At 40.3% G+C, this 27,035-nt stretch overlaps 1 protein-coding gene and 1 pseudogene across 8 annotated transcripts in view; one reads left to right on the plus strand and one right to left on the minus strand.

Moving 5' to 3' along the window:
- Positions 1-606: 606 nt before the first annotated feature.
- ESRP1 (epithelial splicing regulatory protein 1) overlaps positions 607-27,035 on the minus strand; it is a 66,022-nt gene continuing 39,593 nt past the window's right edge. For 2 of the 7 annotated variants that reach the window (XM_032248886.1, XM_032248876.1), the window contains exons 14-16: positions 15,757-15,907; positions 11,030-11,139; positions 607-2,120 (exon numbers count right to left, since the gene is read on the minus strand). In XM_032248886.1, the coding sequence (XP_032104777.1) occupies positions 11,065-11,139; positions 15,757-15,907 (226 nt within the window). In that variant the 3' untranslated portion in view covers positions 607-2,120; positions 11,030-11,064. The remainder of the gene's footprint in view (positions 2,121-11,029; positions 11,140-15,756; positions 15,908-27,035) is intronic. The other 5 variants (XM_032248900.1, XM_032248895.1, XM_032248927.1 and 2 more) reach the window with 3 other exon arrangements.
- Positions 16,379-23,197, plus strand: LOC116529757 (annotated as a pseudogene). The gene is made up of 4 exons (XR_004259656.1): positions 16,379-16,413; positions 20,485-20,590; positions 22,191-22,985; positions 23,089-23,197. The product of XR_004259656.1 is annotated as an oxidoreductase HTATIP2-like (transcript).

Below are 27,035 nucleotides of genomic sequence, written 5' to 3' on the forward strand. Positions count from 1 at the left end.
AAAAAAAAAAAAAAAAAAAAAAAAAAATACATGTGGCTATAAAATGTTAGAAGTTAGGCTAGACTTTGCCTGATTTCTAAAGAATGGATAGAATATCTGTGACTGTTATAAGAATTTCAAAGTTTCAATGATTTGTGCTCTAAGGATAGTTGTTTGACTCTTGAGTACATTTATTTTTTTTTGAGACAAGAGTCTTGCTTTGCAGCCCAGGCTGGAATACAGTGACCTAATCTCAGCTCACTGCAACCTTCACCTCCTGGGTTCAAGTGATTCTTCTGCATCAACCTCCTGAGAAGCTGGGATTACAGATGTTCACCACCATTCCTGGCTAGGTTTTTTTGTATTTTTAGTGGAGATGGGATTTCGCTATGTTGGCCAGGCTGGTCTCAAACTCCTGATCTCAAGTGATCCATCCACCTCAGCTTCCCAAAGTGTTGGGATTACAGGCATGAGCCACTGTGCCTGGCCATCTTGAATACATTTATCACTGATAGCTTTTATACGTAAGTTTAGAGAAAAACCCTACCACCGCCTCAGGAAGAGATGGCTTATTTATGTGCTTCTACCAGTACCATAATTCTAATCACAAAACAAAAATCACAAATATTGAGACTAAACAGGCATGTTTTATTATCAAATGTTAACTCTACAAAAACTCAGTAGTATTGTAGTAAGCATTACTGCCTATCTTAAGTCTTTCAGAGCTTTGGACACACAATGTCTTAAGGCATCAAGTATACAGAAATTTCTTTTCGATCTTAAGTGCCAGTTATCACCAATTTTCATACAAACCTTTTTTATCTTTTCTATTGCAGTTAAAGGGCCATTGCCAGTCAGCTGAAGAGGGAAATGTTTGCTTCTCCCTTTAAGGTGTTAATCAAAGTAATGCAAAGAAAATAAAAATAGCAGCCACATAAATCTCCATGGCATTGCATTCAAGCAAAGGACAATATAAGTAACTTAAAGAAATATCCACATTCAATGCACTTAATGAAATCCTGTTTTCTTTGGAGTTACATGAGGCAGCAGTACTAGCTAGCTAGTGTCTAATATTGCACTTTTGTAGCATAAACACAGCTAAACACGGTGTTAAACACTGACAGCATCAGTACCTGTTCTAACTGCATCAGTGTTTACCTCTCAGTCTAGCATGCTGACTATAGTCCTATGCTTTAAAAGGTTATAATTATTTGACAGTTAAGGCATTAGAGAAAAAGGTTTAAGGCTATCATAATATATACAAGCATTCACTTCAGTTAGTATATTGTTTTCTAGAATACACTGTTCAAATAGTCTCACTTCTGTGATATTAAAAACTATGGAATTTCTCTTATTAAAGTCCAAACCATCAATGACAAAAGTACAATATAAAATAATGCATATGAAGCCACAATATTCAGTTATGGTTCAAACTAGAAATTACTAACTACATGTAGCTGCTTCATTTTTGGTTTTGCATTTTGGCCCCTAGTTCATTATTTACAACTGATACCTGCTGCGAAAAAGATCCACACTTTTAAACTTTGTGTTTTGTGGAGGGTGCACCATTTTTTCTAAAGTATCTTTAGGTGTTTTAAAATTATTTGTTTTTAACTATAAGATCATCATGGCCAAAAGACTTAGAAAATAACAATTTTACTCTTTTTCCTAAGCTTGTGATTTTAGTATTCCAAGACTTATGCTTGAATTACTTAGCAAGAGGGCATGATTATGCAGAAGCCAGGGAAATGAAAAGAGTGGGAATATACAAAAGCTTCCCTAACAGAGTTCGTGGTGGAGATGGTAGACACTGGTAGAGTTTTTATGCAAGACTTAAAACTTAGGAAACACCTATGATGCCACTTTAGCTGGAAATAATAGAGACGTCTGATTCCAAATTCACATTTTAAATGCCTATTTGCAATCGGCAAAGGGCCAGGTATGCTGCATGCTGCTTGCTATAAGGATTTGGCTTCACTGGTTCAAATTTTTTCACTCCACCAAAAGATAAGGCACAGGCCCGCTCGTCCAATCAAGTTTGCTGAAAATACTGCAGCCTGAGTGTAGACAAACTTCCCCTGAATTTGCTAGAAGTTTTCTTGCGTCTGGCAGTTTCAAGATCCCCATACATCTTTCAAACACTGGAAAAAAAAAAACAGATAAAAGGAAATGTTATTGTCTCTAAATGTCATTCTCAGCAGTCACAAAAATGATTTTGAATTCTACAAGGATAAAAAAAGCTTTAAGATGACCCAAGTTGTTATTTCACACAGACATAGTTGGCATTTACATGGCAAGGGCTTGGGGAGTATAGCACTAGCCAAGGAAGTTTCCATGGTTTACGCAGTCGCTGGCATTCTGCACCACTCCTAACCTTGGTAGTATCATGTGTTTAGTTTAATATGTATGGTTTCCAACTCCCTGCTTGGCTCAGCTCCTTTCTGGAGAGAATATTTCACTCATTCCTTAGAGATTCAATATTATTACCAAAATAAAACCATTTAGACAAAATTTTAAAGTTAAATTCTTTTTTTTTTTTTTGAGACAGAGTTTCGCTCTTGTTACCCAGGCTGGAGTGCAATGGTGCGATCTCGGCTAACCGCACCCTCCGCCTCCTGGGTTCAGGCAATTCTCCTGCCTCAGCCTCCTGAGTAGCTGGGATTACAGGCACTCATCACCATGCCCAGCTAATTTTTTTTTTTTTTTTGAGGCGGAGTTTCGCTCTTGTTAACCAGGCTGGAGTGCAATGGCGTGATCTCGGCTCACCGCAACCTCCGCCTCCTGGGTTCAGGCAATTCTCCTGCCTCAGCCTCCTGAGTAGCTGGGACTACAGACACGCGCCACCATGCCCAGCTAATTTTTTGTATTTTTAGTAGAGACGGGGTTTCACCATGTTGACCAGGATGGTCTCGATCTCTTGACCTTATGATCCACCCGCCTCGGCCTCCCAAAGTGCCGGGATTACAGGCTTGAGCCACCGCGCCCGGCCTTAAAGTTAAATTTTAGTATAAGAAATTCCAGGCCGGGTGTGGTGGCTCACGCCTGTAATCTCCAGCACTGTGGGAGCCCGAGGTGGGGGGATCACGAGGTCAGGAGTTCAAGACCAGCCTGGCCAACATGGTGAAACCCCATCTCTGCTAAAAATACAAAAATTAGCTGGGCATGGTGGTGTGTGCCTATAATCCCAGCTACTAGGGAGGCTGAGGCAGGAGAACTGCTTGACCTGGGAGGCGGAGGTTGCAGTGAGCCGAGATTGCTCCACTGCACTCCAGCCCAGGCTACAGAGTGAGACTCTGTCTCCAAAAAAAAAAAAAAAAAAAAAAAATTCCAAATAATTTCTAGGACACTTAATATGTAGCAATAAGGGGCCGGGCACGGTGGCTCATGCCTGTAATCCCAGCACTTTGGTAGGCTGAGGCAGGAGGATCACCTGAGGTCAGGAATCTGAGACCAGCCTGGCCAACATGGTAAAACCCCGTCTTAATTATGGCCTGGTGGGTGGCTCACACCTGTAATCCCAGCATTTTGGGAAGCTGAGGCAGGCGGATCATGAGGTCAGGAGTTCGAGTCCAGCCTGACCAACATGGTGAAACCCCGTCTCTACTAAAAATACAAAAATTAGCTGGGTGTAGTAGTGTCTGCCTATAATCCCAGTTACTCAGGAGGCTGAGGCAGGAGAATCTCTTGAACTCAGGAGGCAAAGGCTTTGGTGAGCTGAGATCATGCCACTACACCCCAGCCTGGGTGACAGAATAAGACTCCATCTCAACAAAACAAAACAAAACAAAACAAAAAACAAACGAACAAAAAATTGCTGGGCATGGTGGCGGGTGCCTATAGTCCCAGCTACTCGGTAGGCTGAGGCAGGAGAATTGCTTGAACCTAGGAGGTGGGGGTTGCAGTGAGCCAAGATTGTGCCATTGCACTCTAGCCTAGGTAACAAAGCAAGACTCCCTCTCAAAAAAAAAAAAAAAAAAAGGCAGTAAGGCATGACATAACAGCAAACAGGGGCTCTTTGTGTCCGTGACTAATTGATGATTAGCACCTTTATATGTGTCATATATCAATTTATTTCATCCCCACATATACACATACAACCTTTTATATTAGCTTTTTGTTCCCATTTTAGAGAAGGAAAAACGGAAGCAGAATGATTAAGTTAGTAATAGGCAGATGCAGGATTTGAACTAATACTGATTGGTTCCACTATGCTATTTTACTTATATACCACACCACCTTAACATGAAACTCTTTGTAGGCATTATATATATATTTTTGAAACAGGATCTAGCTCCATCACCCACAATGGGGTATGGAGTGATGTGGTACAATCGCAGTTCACTGCAGTTTTTTTTTTTTAAGATCTGAGGTGTCACGTTGTGGCCCAGGCTGGAGTGCAGTGGTGTGATCAGAGCTCGATGCTGCCTCAAATTCCTGGGCTCCAGGTATCCTCCACCTCAGCCTCCTGAACAACTGAGCCCACAGGCATACCAGTATACACAGCTAATTTTCAAATTGTTTGCAAAGACAGATTCTCACCATCTTGACCAGGCTGGTCTCAAACTCCAAGCCTTGAGCAATCCTCCTGCCTTGACCTCTCAAAGTGCTGAGATTATAGGTGCTGCGGACAGCACCTGGCCCTAGGGTAAATTATTATTATTAATTTTAAAGATATGGGGTCTCCCTACCTTGTCCAGGCTAGTCATGATCTCAGCCTCAAGCAATCCTCTTGCCTGGCATTCCATTCTAAAGTGCTGGGATTACATGCGTGAGCCACCATACACACCATTATGCATACTTTGACATGCAAATAAACAGGATGTTTTAGACTTCAGTCTTATTTCATATGGCTAGTATGAAATGTCTAATGGAGTTTTACTGCTTAACAGTGAAACTGAAGACATCTAACTGCTAGCAAAAACAAAACAAAAGAAAAAACTAAAATAACCAAAAAATCAGTCCCAGAAGGACATTAATTTATTTCAATATTAAGTTTGCTTTAATAACAGAGTCTACAAATGGTACAGATTTAAAATCAGGTATATAAAAAACACAGACATACTGGTTAGGATGCATCTTTTAAATGTGGTTTCCAAAGTGACCACAATTTGGCACTCAGCTTAAAACACCACACACTGAAAGGCTTCTCCTTTGATGCTAAATGCAGATAAGAAAATCAATGACCCAACACTATTGATCAATATCTACTTTACCCTTCTTTTGGCAGTAACACCTGAATTTAAAACAACTGCCTATCACCCAATCTCAAGCCCCTAAGAGGCAGTTTTACCACTAAGCCAAACAAGTGGCCCAGGCATGGCCAGTTAGAGTCCTGCATATCCCAGTCCACTGTGGTTTCAGCAATGGATATAAATCAGGCCAGTTGAAAGGCCAGTGTTGCTAGGAGTATCTCATGGAGAGAGCCTGGATGAGCAAACCCTTGAATCCTGCTATATCAGTCAACCCTGGGACTGTCAGTTATTAGAGTCAATGAGTATCACCTTCTTCATTCCTAGCACATTTATACCAGGAAATAGCATCTTTGCAGATGCTGAAAATTAAACCTTAATATTCTGATAAAATGTAGAAATGCCGGGAAAAGTTAAATATTTAGCCTTCTCGCACTGCTTTTTAATTCCAGTGGTATCCAATGGAGTTTTAATGTATAACAATGAAATTGCAGACTCCTAACTGCTAGCAAAAAACAAAAAAAAAAAACTTAGAAGGATATAGAGAAAATGTTTCCTCTTTCCATTAAGCTACAGAAAACACTTAAAGATAGTTGAGAATTACAACTGCAGACATTTACAAATCTGCCTTCCCTTTTAAATAAGATCTGTGTTAAAACATGTTTTTGTCATACACTGCCATTAAAGTATTACATACAAAGAAGTCTTTAAAGATAATCTGGATTTCATCACTGGTGCTATATGCTACAGAATGAACCTATAATCTCTTAAAAACCCTGCAATTCTGCAGTCAGGCATGGTGGAGAGCACCTGTAATCTCAGCTACTGGGGAGGCTGAGATGAAAGGATCACTTGAGTCCAGGAATTCAAGATCAGCTTGGGCAACACAGTGATACCCCTGTGTCTCAAAATAGACCAACAAAAAACAACAACAAAAAAAAATCCTGACTAGTTGTAGTATTTTATTCTTTTCTAGTAGCTTTGACATGTTTTCGGAAAAGACATTTATGATTTTTCCTTGTTAGGCCAGAGAAGCATTTTCTCCCCTATGTGTAAGATAAAATAAAACCCGTAACTCAAGGTTCTTTATTTTTTTGAGACCGAGTTTTGCTCTTGTTGCCCTGGAGCGCAATGGTGCAACCTCTGCTTCCCAGGTTTAAACAATTCTCCCATTTTAGCTTCCTGAGTCGCTGGGATCACAGGTGCCCACCACACCAGGCTAATTTTTGTTATTTTTTAGTAGAGATGGGGTTTCACCATGTTGACCAAGCTGGTCCTGAACTCCTGCCCTCAGGCAATCCACCTGCTTCGGCCTCCTAAAGTGCTGGTATTACAGGCATGAGCCACTGTGCCTGGCCTCAGATTCTTTAATTAGAGTTTGATAGTCTTTTTCTCATTGAAACCAACAACACAGCTGTTCTTACCCACAAATGTAACTACTACTACTAGTGATTCAGAGGGATAGTAAATGTGAGTCGGCTGGGCTGACAGCACAAGGCAAGAGAAGATGGAATAGTGTGGGTGTTAGTTATCTTTACCTGATCCTATAGCCAGCCATGAGATCACTCTCTTGACATATTTTTAAAAATACTGTTAGTTTCCCATGACTGCTGTTACCATAAATCGGGTGTGGCATAAAATAAGAAGTATTCATTTTCTAACAATTCTGGAGGCCAGAAGTGAGAAATCAAAGTGTTGGCGGGGCTGCCCATTCTCTGGTGGCTCCAGGGAGCAGTCAGGTCCTTGCCTTTTCCAGCTGCTGGTAGCTGGGAACAGTCTTGGGCTGAGTAAACAGCTCTCTCATTTCTACCTCCTGGTCACCTTGCTGCCTTGATGGAGTGCAATGGTACAATCTCGGCTCACTGTAACCTCTGCCTCCTGGGTTCGAGCGAATCTCCTGCCTCAGCCTCCCGAGTAGCTGGCATTACAGGTGCCCACCAACACACCCAGTTAATTTTTGTATTTTTAGTAGAGATGGGGTTTCACCATGTTGGCCAGGCTAGTCTCAAACTCCTGACCTCATGATACACTCGCCTCAGCCTCTCAAAGCGCTGGGATTACAGGCATGAGCCACTGCCTCTTTCTTATAGGAATACAAGTGATTATATCTAGGGACCACCCAGATAATTCATGATCTACTTTTCCTATCAAGGATCTCCTTACAGCTTTTTCCATAGAAGGTAAGAGTCACAGGTTCTAGGGATCAGAGGATACAGACGTATCTTGGGGGTTACCATGCAGCCTACTGGAAGCACTCTGCCATGCTACTGTTTGGTTAACAGAAAAGAGTAATCAGAGTGAAGGCAGAAGGCCTCAATCTTTTTGTCAGCTTGATCATTAGCTGTATAACTTGTGCAAGTTGCCTAACCTTGCTGGGTTTCATTTCCTTATCTGTCAAATGGGCCCATGGGTACCTGCACCCTGATGCCTCCTTGGAGAGTTATGATGGGTCTCAAATGAAACTGTGGATATAAGTACTTATAAGAGCATGAGCCACTCGATTATGATGATGAATTTGATATTGATAAGGAGGCAGTGAAAAAAAAAAATATATATATAACAATAAAAGGTTAAGGGGAAAGAAACAAGGTCCAAAACTGCATGAGGTATACAACAAAGAGAATGAAAGGAAATATTTATTATGCTTGCTTCTGGGTGGTAGAATTATTAGTGACTTCTTTATACCTGTCTCTCTGTTCCAAATTTTTTGCAATGAGCACCCAATACTTTTATAATCCTATCTCCTAGAGTTGGTAAGATAATTAAATGAGATAAATTATGCCAAGCATCTCACACAGTGATCTATGCTTTTTGTTTTTGTTTTGAGATAGGGTCTTGCTCTTTGTCACCCAGGCTGGAGTGCGGTGGTGCAATCATGGCTCACTGCAGCCTTGAGCTCCTGGGCTCAACTGATCCCTCTACCTCGGCCTCCTGAGTAGCTGGGACTACAGGTAAATGTCACCACACCTAGGTAATTTTTGTATTTTTTGTAGTTACAGGGTTTCTCCATATGCCCAGGCTGGTCTCAAATTTCTAGGGTTCAATGATCTGCCCACCTCGGTCTCCCAAGGTGCTGGGAGATTCCAGGCATGACCCACTGCTCTCAGCCAGATCTGCATTTTTTAAAAATTTGTAATATAAAGGCACATTAACCTGACTTTATTATGATGAGAAGATGCAGACATCTGGATTTGAACACAGCACCTGATCTGTTATTCTGTCATGACCCCAAATATATAAACATAGGGTAGAAAACTAGAGGTCCTGAGTAATGGTTCACAGTCAGTTTAGGACATTTCTGGTGTAATGTCAAAAGCTTCCATTTCTAATCTAATATACTCATTTAAAAATATAGAGTATGTGTTAATCAAATTCACAGAAAACATTGTATTGAATAATGAACACGTGGAAAGAAAATATGGACCCAAAAGGATATCAACAGGCTGGAATAATGTGTTCTGAGCACAGGGACAAAGACTAGAGAGCACCCATTACCACCGCAAACCATCCATATGTGACACTCCTTGGTAGGACCATGATATCCTGAAACATCACTGAAAAAGACAGATCTAAAAAAAAATCTTCACTTCCAACTTAGAACTGGGGTTTCTACACTTAAGAGCAAAAGGCTAAGATACAAATTCTTATTTCTCAATGATGACAGAGTATTGGCAACCTCATTTACAATTTAGAATCAACATAGTTAAAGCCAACAGGGTCCTCAGCCATGAAAGTGTTAACAAAATTGGAAGATGACATGCCAGCAAGCCAACTTCAGCAAACTCAACAATAAAAAATGATGAAAAAAGGAATATTAACTCCTGAACATATCCCTGCATCTCCTGAGCAGGGGCAAAGAATGTCAGTATCCTTTAAGAAAAGATTGTGGGCCAGGCGCGTTGGCTCATGCCTATGATCCCAGCACTTTGGGAGGTGAAGTGGGGTCAGGAAATCAAGACCGTTCTAGCTAACATGGTGAAACCTGGTCTCTACTAAAAATACAAAAAATTAGCCAGGCGTGGTGGCATGCACCTGTAGTCCCAGCTACTTGGGAGGCTGAGGCAGGAGAATCGCTTGAACCCGGGAGGTGGAGGCTGCAGTGAGCCAAGATCACACCACTGTACTCCAGCCTGGGCAATAGAGCGAGACTGTCTCAAAAAAAAAAAGAGAAGACTGCGGATTGATGGGACTGGGTAGAAACTGGATTCAAAACACCAATCTAGAAGACTATTTTATTTTATTTTATTTTATTATTATTATTATTTTTTTGAGACAGAGTTTCGCTCTTGTTACCCAGGCTGGAGTGCAATGGCGCGATCTCGGCTCACCACAACCTCCGCCTCCCGGGTTCAGGCAATTCTCCTGCCTCAGCCTCCTGAGTCGCTGGGATTACAGGCACGCACCACCATGCCCAGCTGATTTTTTGTATTTTTAGTAGAGACGGGGTTTCACCATGTTGACCAGGATGGTCTCGATCTCTTGACCTCGTGATCCACCCGCCTCGGCCTCCCACAGTGCTGGGATTACAGGCTTGAGCCACCGCGCCCGGCCCAAGAAGACTATTTTAAAAGAAACTTAACAAGATTCCTTTCCTCTACATTTAGTTCTAGAAAAGGAAAGAGATATGCAACAAAAACCTTCTGCTCATTTTGGATTAAAGCACATTTAAATGTATGCCCAAATCTACTTAAACACAAGCTAAGTGAAATAAACCAGTTACTGAAGGAGAATGAGTCTGTTTAGGAACGTGACCTAGAATAGTCACATTCATAGAGACAGAGTAGAATGGTGGTTACCATAGGCTGTGGAGGAGGAGGAATAGAGAATTCTTGTTTCATGTATATGGAGTGTTAGCCTGAGAAAACGTTAGTTCTGGAGCTGCATGGCAGTACCTGGTTGCATGACAATGTGAATGTACACTTAATGCTACTCAACAGACACTGTAAAATTGTTAAGTTTTGTGGTGTATATTTTACAACAGTTTTAAAAAAAATAGGAAACAGGAAAGAATGTACCCAATCCAAAAGAATCAGTACATGACTCAGTGATTCTACTCCTGAGTATACACCAAAGAGAACTGAAAACCGATACTCATATAATTATACATGAATGCCCACATCAGCACCATTCACAATAGCCAGAAAGTGGAACTGATTAAAATGTCCATCAGTGGATAAATAAAATGTGGCACATCTATACAGTGAAGTATTATTCAGTCATAAAAACAAATGAAGCATTAAATGTGCTACAAGGATAAACCAAAAAAAAAAAAAAAAAAAAAAGGACATGAGCTCATAAATGGACCAGAAAAAAACAAAAAAGAAAAAAAAAAGAACAAACACAGAAAAAGTCACATGTATGATTCCATTTATATGAAATATCCAGAATAGCCAAATTCATAGAGACAGAAAGCACATTAGTTGTCAGGAGCTATTGGGAGAGAAAACGGAATGACAAAAATGTTTTAGAACTAAATTGAGGTAGTAGTCGCATAATTTTGTGAATATACTAAAAACCACTGAGTTGTAAATGAGTTTTAAATGGTTATATAATTTTTACCTCAATTAAAAAAAAAATATCCAACTCGTACTCCACATGAGATATAGTAAATGAATTTCCAAAGGGAAAAGTTTTCCCTTGGCTCACAATAACATACAACTCTCATTCATGAATGTTGCTTAGATTTTATGTACCTACATGACAAACTTAATTCTAGTCTCCATTCCTTCCAGGACATCTGATATTTTACATTACACTAAAGAAAAGAAGGACTCTCTCAGTTGATTGCTAAATGCCTTCAAAATCTTGATGTCTATTTGTTTGGCCCTTTATAATTTAACTTGTACATCATAAAGCCTTACCTTCTTTTCTGAGGATGGTCTAACTGCTGGGGCCCTTAAATACAAACCCATTCTTTGGGTAGAGTCCTGGCCTGGTCATTTGTGTGTATAAGTCCATCCTCGGTTGCATACTAAAATGCAAGTTAAAACAAACAGGATCAAAAGACAAACTGTCACTATGGATGGTTAATATTTCAACTAAATAGATCTACCAACAATAGTATAGGACATCTAGATAGGAGGAAACAAGTAAACACTGGTACAAGCCATATACATATGTACTAACCCAGATCTTTACTTCTTAACATGTTTAAATACAATGAAAATCCCTTCTAGGATGGGCGTTAGATTGAAAACATGGATTACACACACACACACACACACACACACACACACACAACAACAACAACAACAACAACAACAATAACAACATACCACAAGAACTTAGGAGACCAATTTCTTCAGATCTTGCACAGTACTGTTTCCATGTTACTGCAAGTATGATTAAATATCAAATATTTGGGCCGGGCGCGGTGGCTCAAGCCTGTATTCCCAGCACTTTGGGAGGCCGAGGCGGGTGGATCACGAGGTCAAGAGATCGAGACCATCCTGGTCAACATGGTGAAACCCCGTCTCCACTAAAAATACAAAAAATTAGCTGGGCATGGTGGCGCGTGCCTATAATTCCAGCTACTCAGGAGGCTGAGGCAGGAGAATTGCCTGAACCCAGGAGCCGAGATCGCGCCATTGCACTCCAGCCTGGGTAACATGAGTGAAACTCCGTCTCAAAAAAAAAAACAAACAAACAAAAACCAAATATTTGAGCACTAGTTATTTGCAAGACATTTTACAATAAGCTCAATACCCAGTATCTCCAAACAATGCAGTGAATTTTAGATAGCATTTGATGTATTTGTAATATCAATCTAATTCAATAGGGCAGCAAGTAAAACTGTTAGTAGTGAGAAGTCCAAAGAAACAATGAATAAAGTCATTACTTTGAAGAGAAACAAAAACTAGCATTTATTGAAAATGTAAAAGACATTGACAGTAAAGGGTCGTGCAAAGAGCCAATGAAAATATTAAGGGACTTATGTAAGGATACCTGAGAATCCATTCAGTGTGAAAGGCCATCATCTAAAATATACACACAGGTTTCTTTAAGGAACAGAATGATATCCTCATTACCAAGTATTTTCATGGTAGTTTGTCTTTGTAAATCCTTGGTCTTTCTGGCTTTACCTCCACCCCAGATGAAGTATGGAAGACACAAACTTAGGGTAGTTTGTTTTTTTGAGACAGAATCTTGCTCTGTCACCCAGGCTGGAATGCAATGTTGCATTCTCAGCTCACTGCAACTTCTACCTCCTGGGTTCAAGCGCTTCTCCTGCCTCAGTCTCCTGACTAGCTGGGACTACAGGCGTGTGTTGCCATGGCTGGCTAGTTTTTGTATTTTTACTAGAGACGGGGTTTCACCATGTTGGCCAGGTTGGTATTACACTCCTGGCCTCAGGTGATCCACTGGGCCTGGACTAGACTAGTTTTATGTAAGAAATTTTGTTAAAGGTTGGGGGAAAATACATAAAAAATTACATTTAAAGATAATTTATAAAATTATATATGCCATTATTACATCAGGATTATTATCATTATTTTGAGACAGAGTCTTAATCTGTCGCCCAGGCTGGAATGCAGTGGTGCCATCTTGGCTCACAGCAACTTCCGCCCCTGCGTTCAAGTGATTCTCCTGCCTTGACTTCCTGAGTAGCTGGGATGACAGGTGCATGCCACTGTGCTGGGCTAATTTTGGTATTTTAGTAGAGACGGGGGTTTCACCATGTTGGCCAGGCTGGTTTTGAACTCGTGACCTCGTGATCCACCTGCCTTGGCCTCCCAAAGTGCTGGGATTACAGGCATGAGCCACCGTGTACCCAGCCTAAGACATGTATTTTTAAGAGACAGAATCAGAGACCATCAAATTTCTTCAGCTTCAGAACAGATAGAAAAGAGAAAAAGAGGTTGGCGTGGTGGCTGCAGTGAGCCGAGACTGCACCACTGGACTCCAGTTTGGGCAGCACAGCGAGACACCGTCTCAAAAAAAAAAAAAAAAGAAAAAAAGAAATTTTATTTATTCAACCAATTATTGCCTATTTGCTTAGTTACATAGTTGTTATATAATTATATAAAATAACTAGAAATAAAATTAAAACCTCCCATTAAGCTGGCAACAGCGATATGTGCTAGGTGAACACAGATTACGCTTAAATGAACAAGTTTTTAGAAAATGTTATCCATCGATTTTATCATCTTGGTTGCCAAATCTAAAGAAGCTGGAACCCCATAGTGAATTTAATTGAGAACAGGAAACAAGAAGGCATGGACTCTTCAAGACAGTAGAAAATAGTCATTTTATGTAAGAATGATATGAAATTGGGTTAGGTATAAAGATTTTTTAGTGCATGCATTATGACTGCCTCAAAGATCAAATTACTGAAGAAGATATGAGAATAATTTGATAGGTTGAATTAGATAACTGAAGTTCCTATATAATCCTAATTCATTGATCCAGTGAGTAAATTCCAAGCACTTCAGAAATGAAGGCCAAATGCCTTGAGATGAAATATTGAAATAATATTGCACAATCTTTGTTTCTGGTCATACCAGACAACTCTATTTCAACCTTGAATGGCTCAAAGAAGTTATTACAAAGAAAAACTGCTACAGACTGAAGTTATCTTATTTCAATTTTGAGGAATGTGAATCTTTTGGTCAGAAACATAGAAACAACGCTTACTGCATGGTTTGGTAAAATAAATACCCACAAATGCCAGCCATGACACTCTTTTTTTCTGAGATGGAGCCTCGCTCTGTCACCCAGGCTGGAGGGCAGTGGCATGATCTTGGCTCACTGCAACCTCCACCTCCGGGATTCAAGTGATTCTCCTGCCTTAGCGTCCTGAGTAGCTGGGATTAAAGGCGCCCACCACCATGCCTGGCTAATTTTTTGTATTTTTAGTGGAGGTGGGGTTTCACTATCTTGGTCAGTCTGGTCATGAACTCCTGACCTTGTGATCCACCTGCCTCGGCCTCCCAAAGTGCTGGGATTACAGGTGTGAGCCACCGCACCCGGCCCAGTTTTTATATATGTAGTAGAGATGGGGTTTCACCATGGTGGCCAGGCTGGTCTTGAACTCCTGACTTCAAGTGATCTCCCCACATCAGTTTCCCAAAGTGCTGGGATTATAGGCGTAAACCACCATGCCCGGCTGACACTCTTAATAATAAAGAGCAATTTAGGTTAATCTCATTACTAATTTATACATAAGCCTACCTAATTCTATTCAGTGTGAATGTAAAAGTTAGTCAAACAAAAAAGAAATTAATTCAGCTGACTACTAAAACCTTTCTTCACTTGGAAAACAATGGAAACAACAAAATACACAGGTCAAAATGTTTTCTTCATAAGAATAAGCAACTTTTTCAATAAGCTTTCAGTAAAATCTTCCTTTTATAATCTAATGAATCAGACAGGAAGTTTAACTTTTTAATCCCTTTCAAAGTCTTCTGAAGACAGCAAAATTGCTTAGGGAAGAGTAAGTATCTGCTGACCTCCACTTTCCTTCAGCCTTTCACTATCAGCCACATATTTTGTCAGAAAGTGTCCTTTGTATGTTTAAAAGTCCCTGAGAAAATGACAGTAACTTGGTAGGTTTGGGCCAGTAGCATCACCCCTGAGATAATTTTAGCTGAGATCACAGTCCTCCATGACTCATTGATGCCAAGCTTGTAAACCCATTCTAATCATCAAATAGCCTCTACAGACACAACCCTTGTAATGCTGCCATGAAAATGCTCAAGGGCTATTTTAGAATGTGACTATTATCTTGAAAACAGGTTCTCAACTCTGAAGATTCAAGCAACGTTCAGATTCAGGAGGAAAGAGGACAATTTTTGTGATTAGTATGATAAAAGACAAGTTATTTTTTAGACATGGCAGAAAAGAAGGAATTTAAGACTTAGGTAATTATGTGACTTGAAGAAAGAAAGGTATCTGCTTAGAAGAGATGGCAATGTTCACCGTTAAAGAATCCTAACTAAAAATCATCTCATTCTTTAGCCTAAGTGAGAGAACAGCTGATGGACACAGAATGGGGTAGAAAAAAACTGCCAAGAGCAAACATCAGCGTCACAAGAATAAATACCAGATCATTTTATGAAAGGCTTGCCAAATACCCAACAGCTCATTCTTAGGTGTTACCACCTAAAGACTCATGAGTCTCCTAGGAGTTAGGCAATTTTTTTTCTTCAGGTTATACAGTGGCCTCTGAGCATGTTTTAAATACTCACCTTTAAAATCCATGTTTAAGTACTACTTATTGGTTTAGTCAGGGATTTGACACTTGACTTTGAGTAAAACCCCTTAGCCAATCCTATTCTAAATGAAAACTCATACTGCCGTATGCCCTAAACAGCTTTCCCAAAGTAGTACCTCACTTTTCAAAAAATAACCAACAGATTAAGTTGGAAGGCTTAAGATGATATGGAAAAGCCTTAGTTTTTGACAAAGGGATGAGTCTGAATTTGGTCCCCAACAGTGACTCCAGATCTGTTTGTTTCCATAAGCAAATCCATTAGCATATATACACACAGGAGTTTCACAGAATTGGTTTCTTTCCTGACTGCATTCTTTAGGCAAATCAACTTAAGTAATAAGGGCACTGAGGATTATTCTCCTTCAAGCTACTGACCTGGTAACCTTGGAAGAAGTTAAGAATTTCCTTAACTCCAGTATTGTAGGCCAGGCCCTGCATTCTGACCACCGTGCCAGGCTGTGGAGGGACACCGCTAAGATTAGCAGCTGTAGGGAAGTAGCCAAGACTATTAGGCGAACCTGGGGGGCTAAAGGGAGAGAAAGCACAGTGAACCAATAGGAATAGACAATGTTGAATAATTACTGTAAAACATTAGTTACTTAAGAAAACAGAATTTTTCAAGATGACCTTTCTTATACTTCTCAGAGCTGTCTTTCCTAAGACAGGTGAGAACACCGTAGCAGTTCTGTCTTAGACTTCCATGAAAGCCAAAAGTTGAAAGGCAGTGAGATTACTGCAGAATTACACACAGGGCTTCCTCACATCCCTGAGATTCTTAAGAGGAGAGGAAGGACAGAAGTAAGCCTCACCATCAACTCCACCACAAAGCACCCCTTCCGAAGCCCAGCTCACTGATGATTCACCAGCTAGCTACCAGGAACACTAAGGCATGAAGAGGCACGCATACAAAGAACTAATGGAAACCACAGCCACGGAGACCGAAAGTGTCCAAAGTGATTGCACCAAAGGATAGACTGTTCTACCCACATATATGAGCATGGGAACAGCACAACAGTACGACAGCGAATCAAAGTATGATAGTGCCCGTAAGTTATATTTTCCTGCCTTTTTAAAAATGGGAGTGGGAGGAGTTGGAAAGGATACATAAAAATTAAAGCAATCACCATTAACGCAAGGGAGAAAGTTGAAGAATGGGTCTTCTGGTGTATCTACAGCCATAACCTCCAGGGAACACAAGCCAAGTGAACACCCAACTTGATGTGACAACTTGAGTCATTACCATATTACGCAATTAGTTTCACCCTGTTCCCACCCAGTCTGTTTTCTACCTCAATTGGTGGCCATTAAAAATTACTTTTATTACATAATTCATATAATATATAGTTTACTATAATTAAAAACCATAATTTAAAATATATAGGGAATTTTTAAAGTCAGTAGCCTAAAGAGTAATATAGACACATAACTTTGGATTATTAACCTTTATTCACCTTTCTGGGTTAGTAATTGTACCATTTCAAAGATAATTAAACACATAAAGAAGGGACCAAAAGTCTTTGAGATTATCTATCATACATAATCCTAACAGATAGCTTAATAGGAGTACAGTCAGATGTGCCTCCAGTCCCAGACTCTGTCTCTAAGTAGCACAATAACCTTGAGCAAGTCACTTAATTCCTTCATTTGCTAAATGGGGGTGATCAGCACTTTCCTAGTTTCACAGGACTGCTCTTCAGCTTCAGTGACTTAACATATCAAATTACTTCATAAACCATAAAAATTCTGTAACATTACTTTACTCTTGCTATTTCCATCACCATCATATTTCATCATTTAAAAAATAATGGGAGGCCGGGCGCGGTGGCTCAAGCCTGTAATCCCAGCACTTTGGGAGGCCGAGGCGGGTGGATCACGAGGTCAAGAGATCAAGACCATCCTGGTCAACATGATGAAACCCCGTCTCTACTAAAAATACAAAAATTAGCTGGGCATGGTGGTGCATGCCTCTAATCCCAGCTACTCAGGAGGCTGAGGCAGGAGAATTGCCTGAACCCAGGAGGCGGAGGTTGCGGTGAGCCGAGATCGCGCCATTGCACTCCAGCCTGGGTAACAAGAGTGAAACTCCGTCTCAAAAAAAAAAAAAAAAAAAAAAAAAAAAAAAAAAAAAAAAAAAAAAAGGGAGACCGAAACTATTACTTGACATTAAGTTGCTCTTAACCTTTTATGCTGATAAAGCAGTCAGTGGTCTTTAACTAATTTGCAAGTAAGAATCACCAGGGGAGGTTTTTTGTTTTTTTTTTTTTTTTTTTTTAACAGCTCTCTAGTATGAGATACTACCCCAACAAATTAAAAATTAGAAACTCAAGAGAACCAAACCCAGATATTGATATACACATATTTTAAAGGCTGCCAAGTGATCCCAATGTAAGATTTCAGTCAATTTACGGGCAACTATGAGACTAGAGAAAGAAGAAATGCTGAACTTTTGGTCTGAGTAGGACATTAGCCCCTCTTCAGCCATACCTCTTCATTTTTACAGAGGTAGACACAGACACTAAGAGTTAAATAATTTCTCAACAGGTCATATAAGTTAGCTCTTGCCAAACTATAAGAATCACCCAAACTCTTTACTTCTGGTTCACTGCTTTCCTCCTATACAACCAGCATTCACTCAAAGACGGAATTTGCTTAGGCAGACATACAGTCTAATTCGTGAAGACCGTCAGGACTTCTGCATATATTCTATTACTAGTGACTTAGACTTTTCCAGACTAGATATAAATGGTCATTTCCACAGCATACAACTTACTTTCACAGCTTTGTCCTGCCATATTCTATTCCGTTTGCCTAAAGATCTTTTATAAATTAAGCCTGAGGTCTCTAGTACTCTCAAAATATAATCAAGATAAAAACAGCCAAAGTAAACATTGCACCACTAGAAATTTAAGGTTATAAATGACAATTATATTCCACATCTAAGGTACCATCTATTCTGATGAAGCTTAAATACAACACAATTTGGATTTTGCCCTTATTTTTCACAGTGATGATTACCTGCTGTATACAAGGAACCATAAGAAAAAATTAAAAAGTCATATATCTACCTGACAGGGCATGAGAGTAAGAATTTTCCATCAACCTAAATTCTAGGCCGGGAGCAGTGGCTTATGCCTGTAATCCTAGCACTTTGGGAGGCCAAGGTGGGCAGATCACTTGAGGCCAGGGGTTCGAGACAAGCCTAGTCAACATGGTGAAATCCCATCTCCACTAAAAATAAAAAAAAAAAAAAAAAAAAAAAAATTAGCCAGGAATGGTGGCTCATGCTTGTAATCCCAGTACTTTGGGAGGCCAAGGCAGACAATCACTGAAGGCCAGGAATTCGAGACCAGCATGGCCAACATAGTAAAATCTTGTCTCAGGCCGGGCGCGGTGGCTCAAGCCTGTAATCCCAGCACTTTGGGAGGCCGAGGCGAGTGGATCACGAGGTCAAGAGATCGAGACCATCCTGGTCAACATGGTGAAACCCCGTCTCTACTAAAAATACAAAAAATTAGCTGGGCATGGTGGTGCGTGCCTGTAATCCCAGCTACTCAGGAGGCTGAGGCAGGAGAATTGCTTGAACCCAGGAGGTGGAGGTTGCGGTGAGCCGAGATCGCGCCATTGCACTCCAGCCTGGGTAACAAGAGCAAAACTCCGTCTCCAAAAAAAAAAAAAAAAAAAAAGCTTGTCTCTAGTAAAACTACAGAAAAAATTTAGCTAGCATGGTGGCACATGCCTGTGATTTTAGCTGCTTCAGAGCCTGAGGCACGAGAATCACTTGAACCCACGAGGCAGAGGTTGCAGTGAGCCAAGTCCACTGCACTCCAGCCTAGGCAACAAAGTGAGACTCTGTCTGAAAACAAAAAAACCCCTAAACTCTAAATTTAAAGATCTTTTGTGGATTACAGAAATAAGAATCAGCAAAAATAATTTACATTATAAAAATGACAAGATAAAGACAAATATGAACTTATACATAGAAAAATCAAAAAGAATTTACTAAAAAACTACTAGAATAAGCCAGCTCAGCACAAGTTTACATAAGATAAATCAATCCCATTTCTATACACTACGATAAACTAAAAATAAAACAATTTCATTCACTATAGGACACTGAAAACTAGAGAATATTGTTAAGAAAAAAAAAAGATCATTTAAATAAATGGAAGACAGCCCATGTTCATAAGTAAGACTGTTTTTTGGAGACTGAGTCTTGCTGTTGCCCAGGCTGGAGTGCAGTGGTCCAATCTCAGCTCACTACAACCTCTGTCTCCTGGGTTCAAGAAATTCTTGTGCCTCAGCCTCTCAAGTACCTGGTATTACAAGCACGTGCCACCACACCCGGCTAATTTTTGTATTTTTAGTAGAAACAGGGTTTTACCATGTTGGCCAGGCTGGTTTCAAACTCCTGGCTTCAAGTGATCTGCCTGCCTTGGCCTCCTAAAGTGTTGAGATTACGGGTGTGAGCCACCACGCCTGGCCAAGACTTTATATTGCTAAAATGGCCATACCACCAAATTGATATATAGATGCAATGCAATAGCTATCAAAATTCCAGCTGTCTTTGTACAGAAATGGACAAAACTGAACCTACACTGTATATGGAAGTAAAAAGGATCCAGAATAGTCAACGACAAAAAAAGTAGAAGGACCTTTTCTTCACAAATTGAAAACTTACTACAAAACTACAGCAAGCTCTACAGTATAGTACTAGCATAAGGCGAGACATATGGAACCAAGGAATAGAATTGAGAGAACAGAAATAAAACTTTATACTTATGATCAATTGGTTTTTTGTCTGTTGAGACATTTTATTTGTATGTATCATATCCCCAAGAAGATGAATCCCAGAGTTTTCCCTCCTATGTGTTTTCATCTTGCTTCTTCACGGTCTGTGATGCCAGCCAAAGTTGTCAGTATAATGAAGCCAAACTGATGACATGGAAACAGATTATTCTGCCACTTTTCTAGGCCTTTGAGTTGCATATGAAATCTGAAGCTGGTCATACTTGTTTAACTTGCCTGTGAGGTTCACAACAATTTCCCCAGCTCTGTGATCTCAATGACTTCAAATTCACCATTGTAACCATGCTTCATCATCAGTCAGAAACTAGACATTAACATTGGGGTACAGCCTTCTAAGAACCTGAGGTTTGCCTCTCATTTTGACATTGTTAATGCTCTTAAGAGCATCGGTCAGGACATTCATGTACACCATTACGGAGGCACAAAAAGAGCTGGTCACAGATTTTTGATAAGAGTTATTACAACACAATTTGATTGTGGCAAGAGGTGTTTTCAATAAATGGTACTGGAACAACGGAATATCCACACATAAAAGGATGACTTTTTTCCTAAAGGGATGATTTTAGATCCCTACCTCACACCATACAAAAAAAGTTAAATTGAATTATAACTAACTCTAAGTGCTAAAACTACAAAATACTTACAAAACATAGCGGTAAATCTTTGTGACCTTGGGTTAGATATCACACCAAAGTATAAAGGAATAAATTAACTATCAAAATTTAAAACTTCTAGACTTTAAAGAATACTATTTTTAAGTTAATGAAAAGACAACCTACAGGACAGGAGAAAATATTGTAAATGCTATAAGATCTCATATTTAGAATATATGAAAAACATTTATAAGTGAAAATAATCCAATTTAAAAATGTGCAAAGGAATTTGAGTAGACATTTCTCCAAAGATGTGCAAATAGCTAAGAATCACATGAAAAGATTCTCCAAACCAGTGCTCATTAAAGAAATGCAAATCAGGGCCAAGCCTGTAATCCCAGCACTTTGGGAGGCCGAGGTGGGTGGATCACGAGGTCAAGAGATCGAGACCATCCTGGTCAACATGGTGAAACCCCGTCTCTACTAAAAATACAAAAAAATTAGCTGGGCATGGTGGTGCGTGCCTGTAATCCCAGCTACTCAGGAGGCTGAGGCAAGAGAATTGCCTGAACCCAGGAGGTGGAGGTTGCGGTGAGCCGAGATCGCGCCATTGCACTCCAGCCTGGGTAACAAGAGCGAGACTCCGTCTCAAAACAAAACAAAACAAAACAAACAAACAAAAAAAAAAAGAAAAAAAGAAATGCAAATCAAAATCACAATGAGATAGCAAACTCACACCCAAGAAAATGGGTAAAATAAGACAGTAAGAATTAGAAACGATTTACAGAAATTAGAACCTTCACATATTGTTAGTGGGAATATCAAATGGTGAAGCCACTTTGGAAAACAGCTTGGCAGTTTCTTGAAAGCTAAACAGTTACCGTATTATTCAGTGATTCCACTTTTAGGTATATACCCAAGAAAACTGAGAACTTATGTCCACACAGAAACATGAATGCAAATGTTTGAAGTAGCATTATTCTTAATAGCCAAAAAGTGTAAGCAACTCTAAATACCCACCAACCAATGAATGGATAAACTAAATGTGGTATGGCTCTAGAATGGATTATTTCACCATAAACGGGATGATATATATCACAATATGAATGAAACTGAAACATTATCTAGAACAGGAAAACCTATAGAAATTGAAAATGGATTGACAGTTGTTTAGGGATGGGGAGTGGGGTCAGTGAAGAGATGGAGGACAGGTAAATGGGAGTTTCTAACTAATGGACATAAGGTCTCTTTTAGGAGTGGCATAATATTCTAAAATTAGACTATTACATGATTATCTAATGATTAGATTATAAAATTAATATACAATTATAAATTTTGGAACTCTGTAAATACACTAAAAACCATTGAACAGGGAAGGTGGGATGCTATGATAGCCGGTGAGTGCGGCAGCTGGTGGCGGCCCTGCTCCTGCTGTGGCATGAGGACCCGGGGCCGGGGGCTGGCCCTAGCAAGGCCGTAACAGAAGCACTGTCGAAGCTTTAAAAAGACTTCAGGATGCAGAAAAAATCCGTCTTTGTTTTGGGCACCAGCAGAGAAACCGGCAGAGTGCTCTTAAAGGAAATCCTGGAGCAGGCCCTGTTTTCCAAAGTCACGCTTATTGGCAGGAGGAAGCTCACCTTCGAGGAGGAAGCTTATAAAAATGTGAATCAAGAAGTGGTGGACTTTGAAAAGTTGGATGACTATGTTTCTGCCTTTCAAGGTCATGATGTTGGATTCTGTTGCCTGGGTACCACCAGAGCGAAAGCCGGGGTGGAGGGATTTGTTCGGGTTGACCGAGATTATGTGCTAAGGTCTGCAGAGCTGGCAAAACCTGGAGGGTGCAAACATTTCAGCTTGCTAACCTCTAAAGGAGCTGATAAGTCAAGCAGTTTTTTATATCTGCAAGTTAAGGGAGAAGTGGAAGCCAAGGCTGAAGAATTAAAATTTGAACGTTACTCTGTATTTAGGCCTGGAGCTCTGTTATGTGATAGGCAAGAATCTCACCCAGGTGAATGGTTCGTTAGAAAGTTCTTTGGCTCCTTAGTTCTTGGGCTAGTGGGCATTCTGTGCCTGTGGCGACTGTGGTTAGAGCAATGCTGAACAATGCAGTGAGACCAAGCGACAAGAAGATGGAACTGCTGGAGAACAAGGCCATCCACGATCTGGGGAAAGCAGATGGCTCTCTCAAGCCGTGACCACACTGGATTAATGGTTTTTACTGTGAACGTTAACACCCATCACCAAATCAGTAATTTCAGCGTCTAAAAAAAGTCAGCATGTTTTAACTTTGTTGTTTTACTATTCTCAGGCATCCATTCCAATCAAGAAATGACGGTGCTCTGCATCAGTGGTTCAGAGCCTGTTATACATATAGATCACCCAGGGAGCTTTGGAAAAATAAAGATTTGTAATCCCTATCTCAAAAACAAACAAACAAACAAAAACCATTGAACATCTAAAATAGGAAAATTTCATCAAATTATCTCAAAGCTATAATAAAAATCATGGATATTGGCTTTATGGCAGTAGTTTAGAGAAATGTAAGGATTAAAATGAAATTTTCTAACCACATGCCAAATAATCATAAGGAGTCCATAAAAAAGAGCTATGCCAACCAGTAACTCATCTGAAGTTACGGTCAATAATGTCACTTTTAGATTCTTACCTCCATTATACCTTTACATTTCAGATTCTTAAGTGCTGGTATTTATTAACATATCATACATACATGGTGTCAATAATGCAACTTCTCCTCAAAAGACATAAAAGTTCAAAAATTGACAGGACCACAAAAGAACCAAAGGGTTAGGGACAATAAAGCAAGTCAATGTAACAGTGTATTCAAAGGTCATACAGTGTTGGAGACTGTATCACATCAAATAAACTAACAAGGAGACTGCCCTTGAGCTGAATAAGCAGCCTTGTTAGGGTTGCCTGAATGAAGAGCTGAAGGGATATGAGGAAATGAAGGGAAAGAAAATAATATTAGAGGGGCTTTTCCAAAGGCTTGTGTCCAAAAACTGCTAGAGCATCACAGTTGCAAAGACTTTAGTTACTTAGGACCACAGCCAAGGCTCCTTCAGTAAGCTGGCACCAAGATCATGTTAGGAAATTGCTGAATGAAACACATGAGCTAATACAGTACAAAGTTGTTGAAGACTTCCTCCACGGCAGCACTTAATATCCTCTGTACATATATAGGTAACATAGGTCAGCCTTGGTGGCTCACTTGAGGTCAGGAGTTTGAGACCAGCCTGACCAACATGGCAAAACCCTGTCTCTACTACAAATACAAAAAATAGCCGAAGTAGTGGGCACCTGTACTCGGGAGACTGAGGCAGGAGAATTGCTTGAACCCAGGGGGCGGAGGTTGCAGTGAGATGAGATCTTACCTCTGTACTCCAGCCTAGGCAACAGAGGGAGACTGTCTCAAACAAACAAAACAACCTACACATGTAAAGTATTTTTTCCAAACACAATGTAAAGAAAAATTCCATTTCCCTGATAAGTTATGACATCTTTTCCTTTAAAATTAGGAATTTTTCCATTCAATCTTCCTTTGGTTTGACTACCTGCTCCTAGCCCATTGCTTTGTTTTTGTTGTTGTTGTTTTTTTTTTTTTTTTGAGACTCTGTCTCCCTCTGTTGCCCAGGCTGGGGTGCAGTGGCACAATCTTGGTTCACTGCAACCTCCAGGTCCTGGATCAAGCAATCCTCATGCCTCAGCCTCCCTAATAGCTGGAATTATAGGTGCAAGCCATGACACCCAGCTAATTTTTGTATTTTTAGTACAGACAGGGCTTTACCATGTTGGCCAGGCTGGCCTTGAACTCCTGACCTCAGGTGATCCACCCACCTTGGCCTCCCAAAATGCCTGGGATTACAAGGGTGAGCCACCGTGCCCTGCTCAAAGTAGTCTTATTGCTCAGTTGAAAGTACAAAATAACACAGCTGATCCTTTTATAGGTTTAGGAAAAATGACCTTTTAAAAAGCAGTATTTTTATTTAAAATCTAGGTTAGGAAGCAAGTAAAATCCACTGTGATCCATAGACATTTGGGCACCTTGGCAATGTAATGGAAAGCAATTTCCAGACAGGAACATTCACAAAAGTTACTATTTTTGAATATTTTTTTGGTTACTGTATTTATTTATTTAGAGACAGAGTTTCACTTTGTCACCCAGGCTGGAGTGCAGTGGCTCGATCTCTGCTCACCGCAATCTCTGCCTCCAGGGTTCAAGTGATTCTCCTGCCTCAGCCTCCCGAGTAGGTGGAATTATAGGCACGCGCCACCATGCCTGCTTAATTTTTGTACTTTTAATAGAGACGGGGTTTCCCATGTTGGCCAGGAAGGTCTTGAACTCCTGACCTCAAGTGATCCACCTGCCTTGGCCTCCCAAAGTGCTGGGATTATAGGTGTGAGCCACCATGCCCGGCCCACTATTACTATTATTCCTAGCATCATTTCATTGGACCCTAAATTCTTGTTTGCATTTGTCATACTAAATATTTAACTTGTAAGAAAACTTTTAAATCAGGAATTCTCTTTTTATTCTTGGTCCTATTAGAACACTTGCAACAAGAAAATTAGCAAGTAAACTGATTGCCATATGTTACCATTCGGATAAACTAGGCAAAGTATACAAGGGACCTCTATGTATTATTTGTTACAACTGCATGTGAATCTATACTTATCTCAGCACAAATTTCAATTAAAAAAGCAAACTGGAATAAGAAGGGCATGTTTAAAATAGGAAAAATGTAAGCATCTCTCAGAGGCTTGATATTCTTCTGGTTCAACTACAAGAATTCCAGGATAGAACACAATGAACACCATACAACAAACCAAACCGAAGATCGAAAAATACATACATATTCATTTGTTAGGTTGTAACAAAAGCTGATTTTACAACAAATGATTACCCCAAGAAAGAAAATGGTTATTCCTCACCGTAGAGCTTTTATATGAGCATGCACAGTTTATTTCTGACTACATCACTCATCTAAAAAAGTAAAACTTCTTGTGCTTCCTTTGTTAGCTCAAAATGTTGTTACTTGGCTGGGTGTGGTGGCTCACGCCTGTAATCCCAGCACACTGGGTGGCTGAGGTGGGAAGATTGCTTGAGCTCAGTACTTTGAGATCAGCCTGGGCAACAAAGTGAGACCTCGTCTCCACAAAAAGTCAAAAATATAGCGGAGGGCAGTAGTGCATGCCTGTAGTCTCAGCTACTTGGGACACTTAGGCAGGAGGACTGCTTAAGCCTGGGAGATCAAGGCTGCAGTGAGCCATGGTAGTGCCACTGCACGCCACCCTGGGTGACAGAGCCATGCTACATCTCAAAAAACAAAAACAAAATGATGTTACTTGTAATTTACGTTGTCATATGAAAGGCATGTCATTGTGTCTGTGAGGAATCAGCATGTCTCTCACCTACGCAACAGCTTTGATGCAAAGAATATTCTCTTCTGAGAAAAATGAGAGGTCAGAAGAAAAGGTAGGGCTTGATGTAATGAAAGAGAAAAGATGTGATATAAGTGATTTTGTACTGATAATCAGAGAGGACAAGAATGGGAAGCCCTTCTAATTCTTTTCTGCCTGAGGCTAAGGTAGGGGTCACTGGTTAATTCAAACCATCCTCTGAGAGAGAGAAGGGGGTGAAAATCCCATAGAGTAAACAAAACCATGTGAGTAAACAAAAGTATGTGATACATACTCTCATTTTACCTGCTCTTCAAGATGCTGTAGTGACAGCCTTGCTTATGTTTATTTTTTTTGTGATGGAGTTTTGCTCTGTTGCCCAGGCTAGAGTGCAGTGGTGCAATCTCGGCTCACTGCAACTTCCACCTCCCAGGTTCAAGTGATTCTTCTGCCTCAGCCTCACGAGTAGCTGGGACTACAGGTGTGCGCTGTCACACCTGGCTAATTTTTGTACTCTTAGTAGAGACGGGGTTTCACCATATTGGCCAGGCTGGTCTCTAATTTCTGACCTCGTAATCTGCCCACCTAGGCATCTCAAAGTGCTGGGATTACAGGTGTGAGCCACCGCGCCTGGACCATTTATTTTTATTATTTATTTTTTTGAGATGGAGTCTCTCTCTGATGCCCAGGCTGGAGTGCTGTGGCAGGATCTTGGCTTACTGCAGCCTCCGCCCTCCAGGTTCAAGCGATTCTCCTGCCTAAGCTTCCCTAGTAGCTGGGATTATAGATACCCACCAAAAACGGCCAGCTGATTTTTGTATTTTTTTTTTTTTTTTT

The sequence above is a fragment of the Sapajus apella genome, unplaced genomic scaffold (assembly GCF_009761245.1).
Source record: "Sapajus apella isolate SASKATOON/1434 unplaced genomic scaffold, GSC_monkey_1.0 scaffold3, whole genome shotgun sequence".
Classification (NCBI taxonomy): Eukaryota; Metazoa; Chordata; class Mammalia; order Primates; family Cebidae; genus Sapajus; species Sapajus apella.